General features: G+C 38.2%; 1 protein-coding gene across 4 annotated transcripts in view; it reads right to left on the bottom strand.

The window, feature by feature from the left end:
- Positions 1 to 17,359, bottom strand: part of EFL1 (elongation factor like GTPase 1) — a 157,812-nt gene that overhangs the window by 127,775 nt on the left and 12,678 nt on the right. For all 4 annotated transcript variants that reach the window (XM_053593893.1, XM_053593892.1, XM_053593895.1 and 1 more), the window contains exons 5-7: positions 5,839 to 5,972; positions 3,807 to 3,944; positions 1,679 to 1,893 (exon numbers count right to left, since the gene is read on the bottom strand). In XM_053593893.1, coding sequence (XP_053449868.1) covers positions 1,679 to 1,893; positions 3,807 to 3,944; positions 5,839 to 5,972 — 487 coding nt within the window. The remainder of the gene's footprint in view (positions 1 to 1,678; positions 1,894 to 3,806; positions 3,945 to 5,838; positions 5,973 to 17,359) is intronic.

Raw genomic sequence — 17,359 nt, 5'->3', positions numbered from 1 at the left:
ATACAGGTTTACCATGTAATTTTCATCAAAATTCTAGCAAGATATTTTTGCACACACAGACACGATGACTGTAAAATTTAACTGGAAAGACGGAAACCCTCAAGAAGCTAAAATAGTGTTGAAAGAGAGTAATAATGTGGGCAGAAATACTCTACCTGATTTCAAGACTCATCACATAGCTACAATAATCAAGACTGTGTGGCACAGCTGGGAAGATGGACACGCAGATCAGTGGACAGAACAAAACACTCAGCACACATGCGGACAAACATGTACAACTGGTTCTAACAAGGTGCAAAAGCAACTGGATGGAGTAGAGTGAGCCTTTTCAACAAAGGGTGCTGCTGTAACTGGACATCCACAGGCCAAGAAAAAATGAATCTTGACCCAAGTCTCACACCTTATACAAAAATTAACTCAAAATGGATCAAAGAAATGCAAAAAGTAAAACTACAAAACTTTTAGGAAAAAAATGAGAGAAAAATATTCAGGACTTAGGGCTATGCAAAGAGTTCTTCACTTTGACTCTAAAGGGAAGATCTGTAAAAAAAAAAAAAAAAATGATAAAGCGTACTTCACCCAAATTAAAAACTTTGCTCACTTTGAAAGACACTTTTAAGAGGATGTAACAAATTGAGAGAAAATATTTATGAAGCATGTATGAAACAAGGAACTGGTGTCTAAAATATAAAAAGCACTTTCAAAACTCAACAATAAAAAACAAACATACAATTAGAAAATAGGCAAAGACATGAAAAGACATCTAACTCAAGAAGATACACAGCTGCCAACTCAGTCCAGGAAGAGATGCCCAACCGCACTAGCTGGTAGTAAGGAACAATTGAAAACCACAATAACCTATCGGCACACACTCATCAGAATGGCTGAAATGAAAATGGCAACAACAGCAAACAATAATGAAAATTCAGAGATACTGGATCACCCATGCACTGCCGATGGGAATACAAAATAGTATAGCCCCCCTGGAACAGTTTTGCAGTTCATTAAAAACTAAACACACAACTATCATATGACCCAGCATTTTCTAGGCTTTTATCCCAGGGTAAGGAAAACTTATATCATACAAAAAAATCTATGTAAGAATGTTAATAGAAGTTTTATTTGTAATAGCCAAATACTGGAAAAACCCAGATGTCTTTTAATAGATGAATGATTAAGCTGTAGTAAATCCACACCATGGAACACTAAGCAATAAAAAAGAACTAACTACAGTATTAATACGTGTAACAACTTGGATAAATCTCAAAGCCAATCCAAAATATTGTGGGTTCCATTTGTTTGGTTCTATTTCTGTAACATGTTGTTTGATTCTATTTCTGTAATACTCTTGAAATGACAATTTTGGAGAACAGAGTAATGGTTGTTATGAGTTAAAGAAGATTTGGGGCTGGGAAGGAAAAAGGTGCAGCTATCCAAGGGCAACCATGAGGGAGCCTTATGGTGATGGAAATGTGCTCTGTCTTGTGATACTGCACTATAGTTTTCCAAATGTTACCAAGGTGGGGGAGGTACTAGGTAAATCATACAAGAGAATTCTCCATATTATTTCATACAATTGTACTGAACCTACAATTATCTCAAAATAAAAGTGTAACTAAAAAACATCATCTACATATAAAATCCATACAAAGATTTAAATAGACTTTAACAGACTTACCCAAAGCCCCACCCATCTATTGCACTGGTAAACACCACATTTCCCTGTTCTGGAGAGAAGTAAAGGTGAGAATCATCTGTGTCCTCCAAGCCAGTACTCCAGTCATACACTTGCTCTCCTTGTTCAAAATTTGGATTCACCTGGGACTCAGTCTCTCTCTCTGCTCTTTCTTCAAGGACTTTAGAAGTAAAAAGAGTTCCTGTGAGTGCATTAATCTAGGAGAGATAGTGAAATGACACAATTTCATTCAGATGCTTAGCACACTCATGTTAGGAAAAGCATTGTCTAAATTTTATTAGGGTAGAAGGTGACATTTACATATAATGACTAACTTACATATTACTATCCCATTCTTTCAAAACCCAGGAAAATTGAATAGGCTTTTGGAAGGTCATTTTTATGGTGACTGTTATTTAACATAAATACTAATGTGTCATATCTTTCTTTTTTAGTACTGAGTTCTGGTATCACTAGCACTCAGGATTTGCAATTCCCACAATCCTGATCTATAAATTCAGTCAACTTGCCCATTTCTCATATCAGGTGTTACAAATTTTACCATACTCTTCAGGCCCTCTTCTTAACCTCTAATACCCAACTATTTTTACTGCCAAATATGCAGTGATCTTACTTCCTCGCTCAGAAAGAAAGTAGAACCTATTACTAAGAATTCTTGCAAGTTCTCCATACTCTAACCTATAAGTTTATCTACAACTGCAAATACTCCTGGCCCTTCTTGTTGCCACTGCCTACTTCTACAAGGAACTGGATCCATCCATTATTCTTTTTCATTGCTTTACCTTTACCATTTCATTCCGTTAGCAAATGTATGTACTCAAGTTGGTCTCATCAATGGCTTTGCACTGTCTTGAAGAAGAAATTTCAAACTTCTATATAAGGCATTCAAGGTTCACCAGAATCTAAGTCCTATATTCCTTTCACCCATCTCTTGTCACTGCTTAACATGATCTAATTCTCAGCTGTAACTAACAATTTGCAGTTCCTTCAGTGATAGTGTCCCATACTTTTTCTTGCCATGACTGTGCACGTCCTATTTCTTCTCTTTTGAATGTCCTTTCCCTAATTCTTCATCTTTTCTTCTATTTCAAGGCGTCCACTGTGAGACTCTAATTCCTTCTTTCCCCTTTATCCACACTGGGTTAGGTGGCCCTCTTCTATGCTCTAAAACCAGACCCAGGACCTAGTTGTCCAAACATCTCTGTAACTGTCTGTCTCCTCTACTAGGCCCTTTGAGCTCTTTTGAAAATAGGGACTCTGGGCCTCTGTGCCCACCTGCCTACTTTCCCTGGCAATGGAGGCCTGTTCACTATGGCGAATGTAATCTTGCTTTATAAATTCCTTACTCTGTAACCCTGTCTTTCTCTTTCTGAATAAACTTTGTTTCATGCTTGCCTTAAAAAAAAAAAAAAAGGACTCTGATCTATCCATCTTTATATTCATAATCCCTAGCACACAATGGACATTAAATAAGCCTCTTATTCAACATACATGCACATATCTATGAAATGTTTGCTCAATAAATAAATGAATGAATGCTTAGGGGAAAATTCATCTAAAGACAGACAATACAACACCACAGTGCTTTCTAATGTTGCTTTGCTTTGGAACCAGCCTATGAAATTTTAAACAAGAGACCCTGTTGTCTCAGCTTCACAGTAACGGGTACTTCTAGAAGATGGAAGAACTGCTGAAGATATGTCTGCTTGCTGCCCCCGCTCTTGTGTGGCTCAAAGGTACGAATGGAAAGTTCAGTTTTCTTTTTTTGTAGAGACAGAGTCTCACTTTATGGCCCTCGGTAGAGTGCCGTGGCATCACACAGCTCACAGCAACCTCCAACTCCTGGGCTTAAGCGATTCTCTTGCCTCAGCCTCCCGAGTAGCTGGGACTACAGGCGCCCGCCACAACGCCCAGCTATTTTTTTTTTTTGTTGTTGCAGTTCATCCAGGGCGGGGTGTGAACCCGCCACCCTCGGTATATGGGGCCAGCGCCCTACCGACTAAGCCACAGGCGCCGCCCAGAAAGTTCAGTTTTCTACAACACCCAACTCAGTAACTTCCTTACCGCTTTTCTTCGAGCCCTAATTTTTAAATTCTAAAGAACAAAATACCTGTTCTAAAATATTCTTGAGGTGAGAATAGGCCTCCTGTGGGGTGAATTTCAGTTCCACTATCAGGCGATCTATTTTATTAATCACTAAAACTGGACGGATGTTTTCAAGCCAAGCTTGTCGCAGAACTGCCTGTGTCTGATAAAAACAGAAAGAAAAATGTAAAACTCATGATTTGAAATAATTAAACTGAAGTAATTAAAGTCACTTCCATACTTCTTTTACCACATATCATAATGCAGACTATGCCAGTCAGACAAAGGTGTTCATAAGGAAGTCACAAAATACAGACACAGTGCAAAGAACTGCAGGCAAGAAATCACCTGTAGAACTGACAGTTTATTTAAGAAGGATAAATAAATTTATGCAAACGTATGAAGGATTTGTTGGCAATATGTGTCTACAGACACATACATATACACACACATGTACAGACAGAGTTAACTGAATGATTATACAATAAAAACTCATGTTATCAGGCTCAGTGCCTGTAGCTCAGGCACTACAGGCAGCGCCTGGTAGGTTAGGCGCTGGCAACACAAACAGGGGCTGGTGGGTTTGAACCTGGTCCGGGCATGCTAAACAACAATGACAACAAAATAATAGCCAGGTGTAGTGGTGGGTGCCTATAGTCCCAATTACTTGGGAGGCTAAGGCAAGAGAACTGCTTGAGCCCAAGAGTTTTAAGTTGCTGTGAGCTGTGACGCCACTGCACTCTGCCGAGGTCGACAAAGTGGGACTCTATCTCAAAACAAAAACAAATATACAATTAAAAAAACAAACAACAAAAAAAAAAAACAACTCATGTTATCAGCACACAAGTCAAAAAATAAAACATTTCTCCAGAAGCCTTCTGTGTAAATCTCCCTAATCATAACCTCATTTCTTAAAGGTAACCTCTGCTGTGCTGCTTTAAAGTCATGTGTCTTTATTTCACTTACCTACCAGGATACGTGAGACACAACAGTCTAGGGCTGTGCCTCTCAACTTGGGTACCTGTGCCATTAGGGAAACTCAGAGGAGGCTACAAATAGCCATAGTATATCTTTTTAGAATATCAGATTTCCTTCATTTGACTAATTTAAACCTTTTATTATTCTTTCTAACAACATTAAAACAGGCCGGGCACGCCTATAATCCTACCACTCTGGGAGACCAAGGCAGGTAGATTACTTGAGCTTAGGAGCTGGAGACCAGCCTGAGGAAGAGCAAGACCCCATCTCTAAAAATAGCAAGGCGTCATGGTGGGCACCTATCATCCCAGCTACTCAGGAGGCTGAGGCAAGAGCATCACTTGAGCCCAAGAGTTTGAGGTTGCTGTGAGCTATGACGTCATATCAAGGCACTCTACCAAGGGCAACAAAATGAGACTTTGTCTCAAAAAAAAGCAGAACATTAAAACAAATGTGTATGTTAAGGAGTTGAATATAAAAATATCTTTTTTTAAAAAAAGATAAAACATAAGTCTTAAAAAAAATTATTAAAAGAAATAAACTTAGAGAGGCTCTTTGAGCTCCATCTCCACCAGAGTTCTAAGTTCACTCTGGCCATAGGTGGAACAGATGAGAAACATGGGATATGGGAAAGTAAGAGAGTGAAGTACAAAGGGAGCGTGCATATGTGTGTACAAGTAGGTGTAGCAGATGTGTGCACTGAGATATCAGCACAGGAGAATTTCTCCCAAGAAGAACTAGCTCAGTATCTTGCTATCAACAATCTCTCACAATTCAAAAACCTTTTCCTCCTCAATTTCAACAATTTCCCCCATTTTTGCTAAGTCCCTGTCTAAGAGGCTATCATAGACATTTCAATCCAAAATATCCTAAAGTTAAAGTCATCATCTCTAAGATTCCTTAATGACTCTGGTGGTTTAACTCCATCACAGACTGGAATATTACCAAATATGAAATATAAAACCACTGTTCCGATTGTCAATGAAATCGCTAAAGTGGTACACAGTACTCAACAATCAGCCCCTCATATCTCCCCACCTTCTTTAACACTAAAATATTTTCACATTTCAATTCATCACCTGTGGACAGACCCCTTCCACAGCGTCTACCACAATGATGCACCCATCACAGATGCGAACCGCTGTTGATACTTCTGAGGAAAAATCCACATGTCCTGGAGAGTCTATCAGATTAATCAAGTACTCTTTGTTACCTGAAATAAAATTAGAAACACACATTCAAGTTGTGCAGGCATATGATACTCTCCTTGGGAATTTCAGAATAAGAAAGCTTCTAAGAAAAAAAACTGAACAAAGCTACAGGAGCCAAAAGCTCAATCAATTGCTATCAGTCCAACTTTTCCCACTGCTGGGACTGCTGATTTCTAACAGTTACCACTTACCAAGAGCTTAGTGGGAGCAAGGCACTGTGCTAAACACCTTTAATGTGCTAATCTCTCATTGTTGAATCCTTATAATATTCCCTTGAGATAAATATTACGATTCTCATTTTATAGATTAGGAAATTAGGGCTGAAAGAAACCAATGCCTAAGGGTCTGACAGTGAAAGCTGTTCAAAGGGGCCAAAAATGCTAATTTTAAAAGACAGATAGCAGTTGGCCAAGTTCTTCCCTACAGCTTCTCAAAGGGAGTGCATCAATCTGCCCAGTCAAGATTTAGACTCAATCATACAAGAACTTCAGGAGCAGTTACTATGTGCCAAGCAGTGTGTCATGTGCTCTCATATACACCGTTGCCTTTAATGTTCATAACAAACAAATGTATTAAGCTTAGAGTAGGGTGACAACTCATTCTGGTCTGTTCCAGTTTTAGCACTGAAATTCTTGCATCTTACAGAAGCCCTCAGTCCCCGTGGGGGGAATTAGGTCACACTAGGTTATAGATTTATCAATAAAACATAATTTAGTAAACCATGCAGAAAAACAGTAATACTTTAGAATCACACTCATTCCCTATTATTATTACATTTGATATTGTTCTCTTTAAAGACAACACAATCATTTAAATGCTCTTCTTCTTAACTCTGTGTTTCCAACTTCAGTGTGCTCCAGAATTACTATAGTTGAACAACCCTTATCCCAAATGTTTGGGACAGTTTGGGAGTTTGGATTTTGGAAAATTTGCATTGTTTCTTTGCGTTAAGCACTGCAAATCCAAAAATCTGAAATCCAAAATGCTCCAATTACCGAAGAGAGGGGAGAGGGTAGGGGAATTAGTATACACTCACTTAATGGGCACAATATGGGGATATATGGCACACCTTCTGGAGGCAGGACACAACTACAGCAGGGACTATACCTAACAAATGCAAACAAATATTGTAGCCAACTCTTTGTATCCTCAAATTAACCTGAAATTAAAAAAATAAATAAATAAAAGCTTTAATGAGCAATTCCTTTGAGCTCAGTGCTTGAAAAATTTCAGATTTTAGAATATTCTGTGCTTCAGATATTTAGATTTAAGACATTCAACCTTTAATTTATGGGCCATTTAAAGGATTTTCCCAATGTAATTTTACTGACTTGCCCTGTCCCATAGATGATAGTAATGATGAAACACCACCACAACAATCACCACACCCAGAGCTAGCACTGGTGGACTGCCTATTTGTGCTTGGCATTATTCTAAGCATAGCACAAATATTACGTAAAGTTTACTTACAATAACCCTTTTCAGTAGCTACTTACTACCAATAGCCCAGTTTAATAGAGCTGTTAACTAGGACACAGAAAAGTTAAGTATCCTTCTCAAGAACATACAGCTAGAACCCAACTGTGCGGTTAATTGTCTAAAATCAAATGATTCAAAATAATAGAGCAGAATTTACCATCTTACTCTGAAGACCATACCTTTAACCACTATACTCAAGATGGCAATAAATGTTATCCCATATGCCAAGATTCCACAGGTAGTAAATTCTCAAAACACTGGGTGGAAGATTCCAAAGTGAACTCAGGTACAGTGGGAAAGACTGCCAACAGCTGGTATCACACTGCCTCCCCTGAGCAACACTCCTTCCCCAGCCTCCTGGTCTTTTCATGCAAACTACTTTATTAGGAATCTTTGCTCTGTTGCACCCTCCAGGGAAGGCTCCAACCAGAGAATAAGATATTTCCAAGAAAATCAAACAAGTCACCTAAAAAGGTCTCTGGAGCAATGGTCTACTCACCTTAATCAAACCTTACACTGTCAAATCACCCAGCACTGGTTCCTACAGCCACTCTCTTGGATAAACACCATGACTCAACCAAATAAATCAGAGAAAAACCAAGTAAGTCTAGCATGGTCCAGGACGTTATCTATATTAAACAAAAGCTGTGAAATTCTTGGAATCACTCAGCATTTTTTTAACCAAGGTCACAAAAGCAACAAGCCAGAAGCACACCCAGGTCAATCTAAAATCTTAGTCACTTTTCAGGTCTTGGATTACTTCATACTTTGCAGCTGAGGAAACGACCCCTTGCTCATTTAACTGAACCCCTGACTTTAGGGTGGAGAACTACAAGCACTTCCCCATCCTTTGTGATACCATCACATTACTCAGTCCTAATATAGAAGTTTCACAGACTAAGTCTCCTATCAAGTTCTTTACAGATTCAAAAAGTGCACTCATACAGAAATCTCAGGCTTTCTATGCAATAGTATTCTTATCTTTATATTGGATTATAAACCACTTAGAGAATACCAGAAAAGGAAACACCTACCTACATATCTATGCCCCCTAATTATGCATCCATTTCCAGACCCTTTGAAATTCATTCAGGGGTGGCAGGTTCATATCTAGAAGGAACAGAAAGCTAGTGATACACCCAGTGTTTCCACATGAAAATCTACACCCTGAAAAATGAGTGTGTGATCCAGTAAGACAGCTGGCTTTGGAGCTCACAACACACATACAGATTAAAGGTTCAGAGAAGCTCTGTAATAAAAAAGCTTGTCCAACTCTGTTTAATCTGGAGTTTCTCAAATTTATTTAAAGATAAGAAGGAGGAAGTGCAGTGGTCACAGAGCTGACAAAGCTCAGCTCAGAGCCAGGCCTCTCATCTCTTCCTTCAATGCCTTTTCATCTTAATGTTTTCAAACAATTTTAAACTAAATTTTAAGGGTAGAGTGAAAGAATTTTCACTCTTTTCAGCTTTCGCCACATTATGCCATTTTTAAAACTTGTTTTCTTGAATGCCATGTACTACCTTAGCACGTGGGGATCAAATATAAAAATATACAAGAATGGTACAAGAATGGTTATACTTATATATAACTATATATAACATATAGTTATATTTATATATAATAGTTATATTTACATATATTATATATCATATATAACTATATATAATATATTTATATTTTCTTTGCTAGACATTATTACTGCAAACGCAACCAATTATCTAAAAAGTAAAGCATAAACAGGAGACAGGAGACAAAATGTTTTAAGTATGCTGAATGATCTTTCTGATTTGTAACATAGTCCTGAAGCTGTGTATTGAACTAATTCCTGCTATAGCATTCAGGGACAGAAATTTCTACTGCCTTATTTCCCAGGCATTCCAAAAAAAAAAAATCTCTTCAACTCAGGGGGCTAATCTAAACAGCAAAACAACAATTCATTTGTTATTTTTTTTTTGTTTTTTTGTTTTTTTTGTCAAATAAGAATATGTCTATTATAGAATGCTTTGACTCTGAGATTCAGTATGGAGTCATCAGTTAACTTCTTATTTTTTTTTTAAGTATCAAAAAATAGACAACTAATATTTATAAATAAAAGTAAAAGATAATTTAAAAAAACAGATCATGCTAAATCTTACAGACAATAGAAAAAGAAGAAATACATCAAAATCATTCTACTTGATCTGGGTACACCTGATATTAAAGTTGGAGAAAATACATTATTATAAAGGAGAAATTACAAACATATGTCACTTAGAAATGAGGACACAATATCCTAAACAACATATCAACATGTTGAGTTAAAAATTAATGTTTAAGTGATATACTTTGGTCAAAATAAAAACCAATTTATGTGAAAATTAGTCACTATTTTCTTTTCTTGTTCTTTTTTCCCTTCATTTCCTTTCCCTCAGCCCTTCCCTCCTTCTTTTTTAATGTTCTGGGGAACGGAAAAAAATAAAAAGTTGGAAGACATAAATTATTGGAGATCTCACAGAATTTTTTTTCTGCTAATAGAGAGTTACAGGAAAAGAATCTCTCCCTTGACCATGGTTCTAAAGTATCATTGATAATTGTTTCACAGAAGGTGCACAACTGTTACCATCATCTGCCAAAATATCTCCTCGGTGAACAGGAAAACTTCATGTAAAGATTTTAGTGTTCAATGTCCAAAGTATTAGAAATGTTCAATAAAGCATATATAGAAAGCTATTGAGAGAAAACTTTTCTTTAAATAAAGGAAGTGAGGAAAAATACAAGTTATGGCTGAAGATCGGAACTTCATGCACGCGCCTTTAATGCTGCAGTCTATTGGTAGACAAATATGTGTGTACATCCAACAACAAAAACAACAGGAATACGGGCAGAACCTGAGTTACCTGAGGATGTTCCAGACTAAATTCCTTACCCATGAATATATAACAATCATGTACACAAATTATATACCAAGTATAGAGGTCTCCCTCCACAGAAAATACCATCACTATCCTTTTATATTTTAAATTAACTAATAAGGTTTATTATTTAACAGAATTATAAAGCTCAATAGGATGCAATATTTGCTGACACAGGTAACAAGGTAACCAAGCCCCCTCTTCATGAAAAAGGCTGCCACAGGAAGAGGTCATGGTCGACTCTCATGGTATGTGTTAACAATGAGACAGTTTAGGGAGGAGAGAGGGAACAACAATCTACAAACAACTATGAATAGCAAAAAAAAATTTCTTTTTTACTGCACAAACCTATACCAAAGGCCTCTCCATAGCTTCCTCTGACAAGAAATAAACTACACCATGTATGGGCCGCTTCTGATTATGGTTTACCTCATGAACTTTTGGTTTCTCTCAGTATGATGCCAGCACACATCAGTCACAGTCCTGCAGCCACACCATGAGCTCGGACATCACTGAGAGTCTGCACTTCTGAAGTCCTACTACATAGGCAGTAAATCTAGGAATTACACATCTACACATTCTGGATTCATTTGCTTAGGAAGGATATAATTAATAAGAAGAAACCCTGGAGTAAAAAAAGATTAATGTTTACTTCTTGGAATTTCTCTAATTTCTCTGCATCACCGTGGAGGGACAGTCACAGCTCCAGGAGCAGCTGACCTCTGCTCAATTTCACTCCATTAATGTGCAGCATTATTATCAGGCTCAGGTCCTATCATCGGAGCAATGGAGGGAGTAACAGCAGCACGACTTACTGAGGAGGAAGAGGGAACATGCAGTGCGGTGTGGGGCTGAAAGAAGGATATGTATATTTTTTAAGACAAGATAAGACTTGAGCATGCTCAAAAACCACCAGTTAGGAGCCAGTACAGAAGGAAAGGCTGAAGATACAGGATCAAAATAGAAAATGAATCCAGAACACAGGTCTTTCCCAAGGACAAGTGACAGGCAAAAAATGCCAGTGCCACCACACTTGAGGACAACGGCAAGCGGTTGAGAATTCTTCCCTTTCCTGTGAAAAGAGGGTAATGATGTCTGCTAAGATAGTGGAGGAAGGGACTGATAGAGAAGAGAAGGAGGTGTCAAGCAGCTGTTAGGGCGAATGAGCAAGACCTAGCTGGGGAGCTACGGGAAGTCTGCTAGCAGCCTAGAGGACCAGTTGAGAACTTAGCCCAACTAGGAGGAGGAGGAAGTGCAAAGCGTTTTGTTGAGAGAACATTACACAATGTCAAGGATGCAAATACCGGGCGGCTTCTGTGGCTCAGTAAGCAGGGCGCCGGCCCCATATACCGAGGGTGGGGGGTTCAAACCCAGCCCCGGCCAAACTGCAACAACAACAACAAAAAAAAATAGCCGGGCGTTGTGGCAGGCGCCTGTAGTCCCAGCTACTCGGGAGGCTGAGGCAGGAGAATCGCCTAAGCCCAGGAGTTGGAGGTTGCTGTGAGCTGTGTGACGCCACGGCACTCTACCGAGGGCAATAAAGTGAAACTCTGTCTCTACAAAAAAAAATAAAAAAAAATAAAAAGGATGCAAATACCCTAAGGACATTGGCTGTCAGTGAAAGGACAGATCTGGGCTGTATGAGGCAGAAAGCAAACAAAGAAAGGGGCTGATAGCACTAAAAAAAATAAAGAACTTTATGAAATCAAGAATGGGTACCTCACTACCCAGCTGAAGGAAAAAGTTGTGAGACTGAAAGATTGTAGAGAAGGGAATATTTAAATTTGAAATGCCTGGAATCAACTGAGTGACCCACAGAGTATTCACTCATTGTCTTAAGAGGAAAAAAAAATCTGACCCTTTACTCTCATTCTGAAAGGAATAAGCCAGGACCATGGGCAAATTTCACACAGCCAAAATGAAGAAAAGCTACTGCCTATGAATAAGAAAAAATACTTTCTGGCATATGCTGGACTTTGTAAATCTGGATGGCTTGAGTTAATTCTTTAGAGCAGTGTTTTTCAACCTTTTTTATCTCATGGCACACTTGAACCTATAGTTAACCTTCCGCAGCACACTTAAATTATGTTGATCCAAAACAACAGTAAAAAGAAAGAGTATAATTACTGTGTTTTGAACTTCTTTTGAAAGTAATTTAAGTAATAATCTTTAAAAATTTTCACAGCACACCTGTGCTGTGGCACACCAGGGGAAAATTATTGCTTTAGAATAAGACCAGAGAACCACACAGCCAAAACCAAGAGGGGTAGAAATGCTCCATCTGTCCACAACTACTAACCCCAATAGAGGGGTCTGCAAAGTGATCAACTTCCATATAAACCCTCAGCAGAGAGCTGCTGTATCTCCTTGGTCTCCATATTGGAGGCAAATCTTGGTTACACACTCCTGTCACTTGGGGGAAGCCCAAGAGTCCCGCTGAACCAGCTTTCTAGCTACCCTATAGTGCTGAGGTTGCTGACTCTTTTCTGCATGGTATTTTACAGCTTTTAAATAAGTTGCCAACATTTTTAAAAATGGAAGATTTTTACCAAAAATCTTGACGCTAACTTTTTTTGGATAAAACAAATCCCCAACGAATAGCCATCAACTGAAGCTGAATGTACTGGCCATCAGGGGTATGAGGGAATGTTCCTTAAGTGAAGTCCCACCCAGACTGCCTTACTATAACGGAGGAACGAACACCATGTCAGAACATTACTTATATGTTACTAATAATATAGTACTTAATAATCACATTTGTCAGGTGTTAGAAATCTAATTTGGAGAAAAAAATGAGATATTTACCAGTGTGTGTGCACGCTGCATACACAATTCTTATTGGATTAAATATAAAAATAAAAATTGAAAATATAAAATAACTAGTGGTCCCTGTAGCTCAGTGGGTAGAGCACCGGCATTGTGCACCAGGGGTGATGAGTTCAAACCCGGCCCAGCCTACTTGACAAAAAAAAAAAAAAAAACCAACAACAACAAATGAATAAAATAATTAGCAGCTGAAACTGTTTCCTATTTAATTCCTATATTTCACTGTATAAAATATAAACTCATAAATTTATTTAAAGTATTTTAAAAGATGAATTAGAATAAAAACTTTGATTCAAAGTTCTCCAATAACAATATTTGCTCAGATATAAAAAGTTATAGTGTAGAAATGACAGCCATATGCCTTTTGAGACTATTCAAAGAATAGTCTATGGATCTCAAATTATTTGACCTATTTGTATGCATTTATCTCTTCTTTATCTAGATTTTTAGCTACGATTCAAAGGAATTATATCCCCTATTGGAAATTTTATAGGATTAAAACTCTATAAATCATCCTTACTTCTTGAAATGAGAGGATAAATAAATGGTACCCTTGTGGTGGGGGCATAAAGTGAGGCGAGAAACAGAAAATAACAAGACCTAACAATACAGCCCCAACATCTACAGCAAATTCTGCTCACAAATGTGAAGGTAACACAGGCTCCATTTTCTCAAGAGAAAATTGGGTTCCTGAAAAATGCTAAGATACGGTATCACCTTGATGATTTTTCAACACCACTTCTATAATATGCATGATTTTTGAAAGCTTATATATTTTATTTATTTATCTATTTATGTTTTGAGAGTCTAACTATGTCACCCTTGGTAGAGTGCTGTGGCGTCACAGCTCACAGCAACCTCAAACTCTTGGGCCTAAGCAATTCTCTAGCCTCAGCTTCCCAAGTAGCTGGGACTACAGGCGCCTGCCACAATGCCTGGCTATTTTTTTTTTTTTTTTAACAGTTGTCATTGTTTAGCTGGCCTGGGCTGGGTTCGAACCTACCAGACTCGGTGCATGTGGCTGGCGCCATAACCACTGTGCTACAGGCACCGAGCCTTATCTATTTATTTTAAACTAGAATAAGACCTTATATTTCAAGTAAATAAGGATTTGGGTTTTTTTTGGGGGGGAGGGGGAAGTTCGTTTTTGTTTTTTTGAAACACAGTCTCACTTTACCGTTCTCAGTATAATGCCCTGATGTCACAGCTCACAGCAACCTCAGACTTTTGGGCCCAAGCAATCCCTTGCCTTAGCTCCCAAGTAGCTGGGATCACAGGTGCCCATAATAACACTTGGCTAGGTGTTTTAGAGACGGGGGTCTTGCTCTTGCTCACCTGCCTCAGCCTCCCAGAGTGCCAGGATTACAGGTGTAAGACATCACGCCTGGGCTCCAATCAAATAAGGATTTGAAAAAATGTTTGAAAGCTGGTTAAATTAAGAGCAAGAAGAGAGAGCACAAAGTACAAAGATTCTCAACTACAAGGGCATTTGGGGGAAGGTAAAGTAAATAAAAGCCATCTGTGGAATTTATTCAACCATCAGGTTTCCCTCTTTCTTCCTCCCATCTAGGTTCTTATTCCAACTGTTACCTTCCTAGCAAGAAAGCCCATCCTGGAGAATTTATCTGTACTAAGATACAGATAAATACCTAACTCTTCTAAGAAGGCAGGCAAAAAAGGCCACTACCATCATAACTTGAGGTATGCTGGCAAGCAGTAGAGAATTCTTCCCTTTCTTAGGCAGGTGTGGTGGCTCATGCTTGTAATCCTAGCACTCTTGGAGGTCAAGGCAGTGGACTACCTGAGCTCAGGAATTTGAGACCAGCCTAAGCAAAAGTGAGACCATTTCTACCAAAAATAGAAAAGAACTACCCGGAGTTGTGGCAGGAGTCTACAGTCCCAGCTACTTGGAAGACAGGCAGAAGGATCATTTGAGCCCAAGAGTTTGAGGTGCTGTGAGCTATGATACCTCGGCACTCTACCAAAAGTGATAAACCAAGTCTCAAAAAAAAAAAAAAAGAAAAGAAAAATTCTTCCCTTTCCTGTGAAAAGAAGGTAAGGATATCTGCTGAGATTATGGAGGAGGGGATGAAGGGTAGGCTGAAGGTATTTTAAGGTGTTCTAAGAGGGTATGACTCAGTCAATATTCCCAACTTCTACCTCCATTTTGTAATCTGGAAAACGAGACTATGCGTTGTCAAGTGTGGTGACTGCATAGCACAAAGTCCCTCTAGGTAGGCACTTCATGCTCACAGAGAATCACATTTGATATTCCACTGCAGTCACCACTGAATGAACTAGAAGCTGACTATCCAATCAAGAGCAGGTCAAGGTGCGACTTCTGTAATGGCCTGGCATAAAAAGCGGAGCCACATCCTGCTCTTGAGAGTATGTGTTCCGAAACACAAGAGAGTGAAGCAGTAAGCGACAGAAATAAGGTGAAGAACAGACAGGAGTAAGGATAAGGAGTCAGGACCAGGTGAACAAATGAAGATGGACACATAAGTAGGCAAAAGTTATGAACAGAGAATAGACAAATAGGATAAGAGCAGAGATTAAAAACAGACAACCAAACCCAAGGAAAACAGTGGAGTCCCAGTGGGAAAGTCCATAAACCTTTACTGATGTGGTCTCTAGGGCTGTCTTGGATCCAGAATCAAAATCTGAATCCAATTTCTATCAGATATCACTTTAATAAGATTCCTGTTTTTCAATGGAATTGAAAATATCATTTTACTTTTTTTTTTTAAAACAAATTTGTTGCTTTAATTAGGTATTAAATAGTATGTCAGTAATATGTCATGTTATGCTTTGTATTTTTTTTTCTTTTTTATTGTTGGGGATTCATTGAGAGTACAATAAGCCAGGTTACACTGATTGCAATTGCATTTTACATATATTCTTTCAATAAGCCATTCCACCCCAACCCAAGCTAGTCATTGTTCTGTGCAATCAAAGAATCATATCTAAAACAATCTAAGTGTGACACATCTGAAGTCACAAAACTCAATAAAAAGAGGCCAGATCGTTCAATTCCCAGGATTCTAGAGTGATTTTTTCCACACTCCTGAAAGACAAAAGTAAAAACTTGAATGGGTGAATTTTATAGCATATAAATGAAATCTTAATGAAGTGGAGAAAAGGGGGGTTGAGAGGACTAGAGACAAAGTCTAGAACGGAGCAACTAAAACTGACATTAGAGGAATCTTTGATGAAAAAGAGATGAATAATCTGGGTATGGAAGAAGGAAGGCTACAAATCTCTTACCGTCTATAAAATGAGATAAGAACTAGACTTTAACCTCATTTTCCAGATTACAGAATGAGGACATACCCTTTAAAATGTGAAAGATGGTTTTTTAAAAAATAAAGCCTTACCTTAAATATTAAACACTGGGAAATCATGTTCCTAAGCTTCAAAACTGGTTTGGTTCAATAGCCATGCCCCACACAATACATCCCTGGGTGCCAGTGCCAGAGATATCACATCACGAAGGCTGGACCACAGGTCAAGCCATCAGGAACATAAATCTTTACTATTTTCTTCAAATTATAAAAATATATGTTTTGTGTAAAATTTTCAAGTAGTGCAGAAATAAATATTTTAAAAAGAGCAAGTTATGCCGTAAGATAGCCTCTGGAGATAATTATTATTAAGGGTTTGGCATGTGTCCTTGCAGACACTTTCATCTGCATGAATAACCTCTTATTACCCAAATGCATTCCTATCTTACCAAAATACTCAGCAACTTGCTTTTTTGTCTCAACATACCATTTTCCCCATACAATTGCACGTAAACATTTGTTTTAATAGCTGCACAGTACTTCACAGCACAGATGTATCTGTTTAGTTAACCCTTCTTCTATTGACATATAGGTTGTTGCATTTTTTTCACTAATACAAATTTTTTGGTGAATATCAGTTAACATGTATCTCACACATTTGTATGAGTATTTCTCTGCGATAACATTCCTAAAAATGTTACTATCAAAATGGCATCCTCTTTTGGGGACAGCAACCTAGCACTGATCATGGTGATCCATCATTAAGTAACCAAGACTCCAAACCTAACACACAGGCTGTAGAGCAGAACAAGAATCTAGGCAGGAAATAAAACATTAAAGCTAAGGCAGCAAACTTCTAGGGCTCCAGATTTTTCTTTTGAATAAATCCATACAGTCACCTGGTGGAAG

Source organism: Nycticebus coucang, chromosome 6 (genome assembly GCF_027406575.1).
Source record: "Nycticebus coucang isolate mNycCou1 chromosome 6, mNycCou1.pri, whole genome shotgun sequence".
Taxonomy (NCBI): Eukaryota; Metazoa; Chordata; class Mammalia; order Primates; family Lorisidae; genus Nycticebus; species Nycticebus coucang.
Note: the sequence above shows the minus strand (reverse complement) of the source record. Positions and strands in the feature narration are given on the sequence as shown.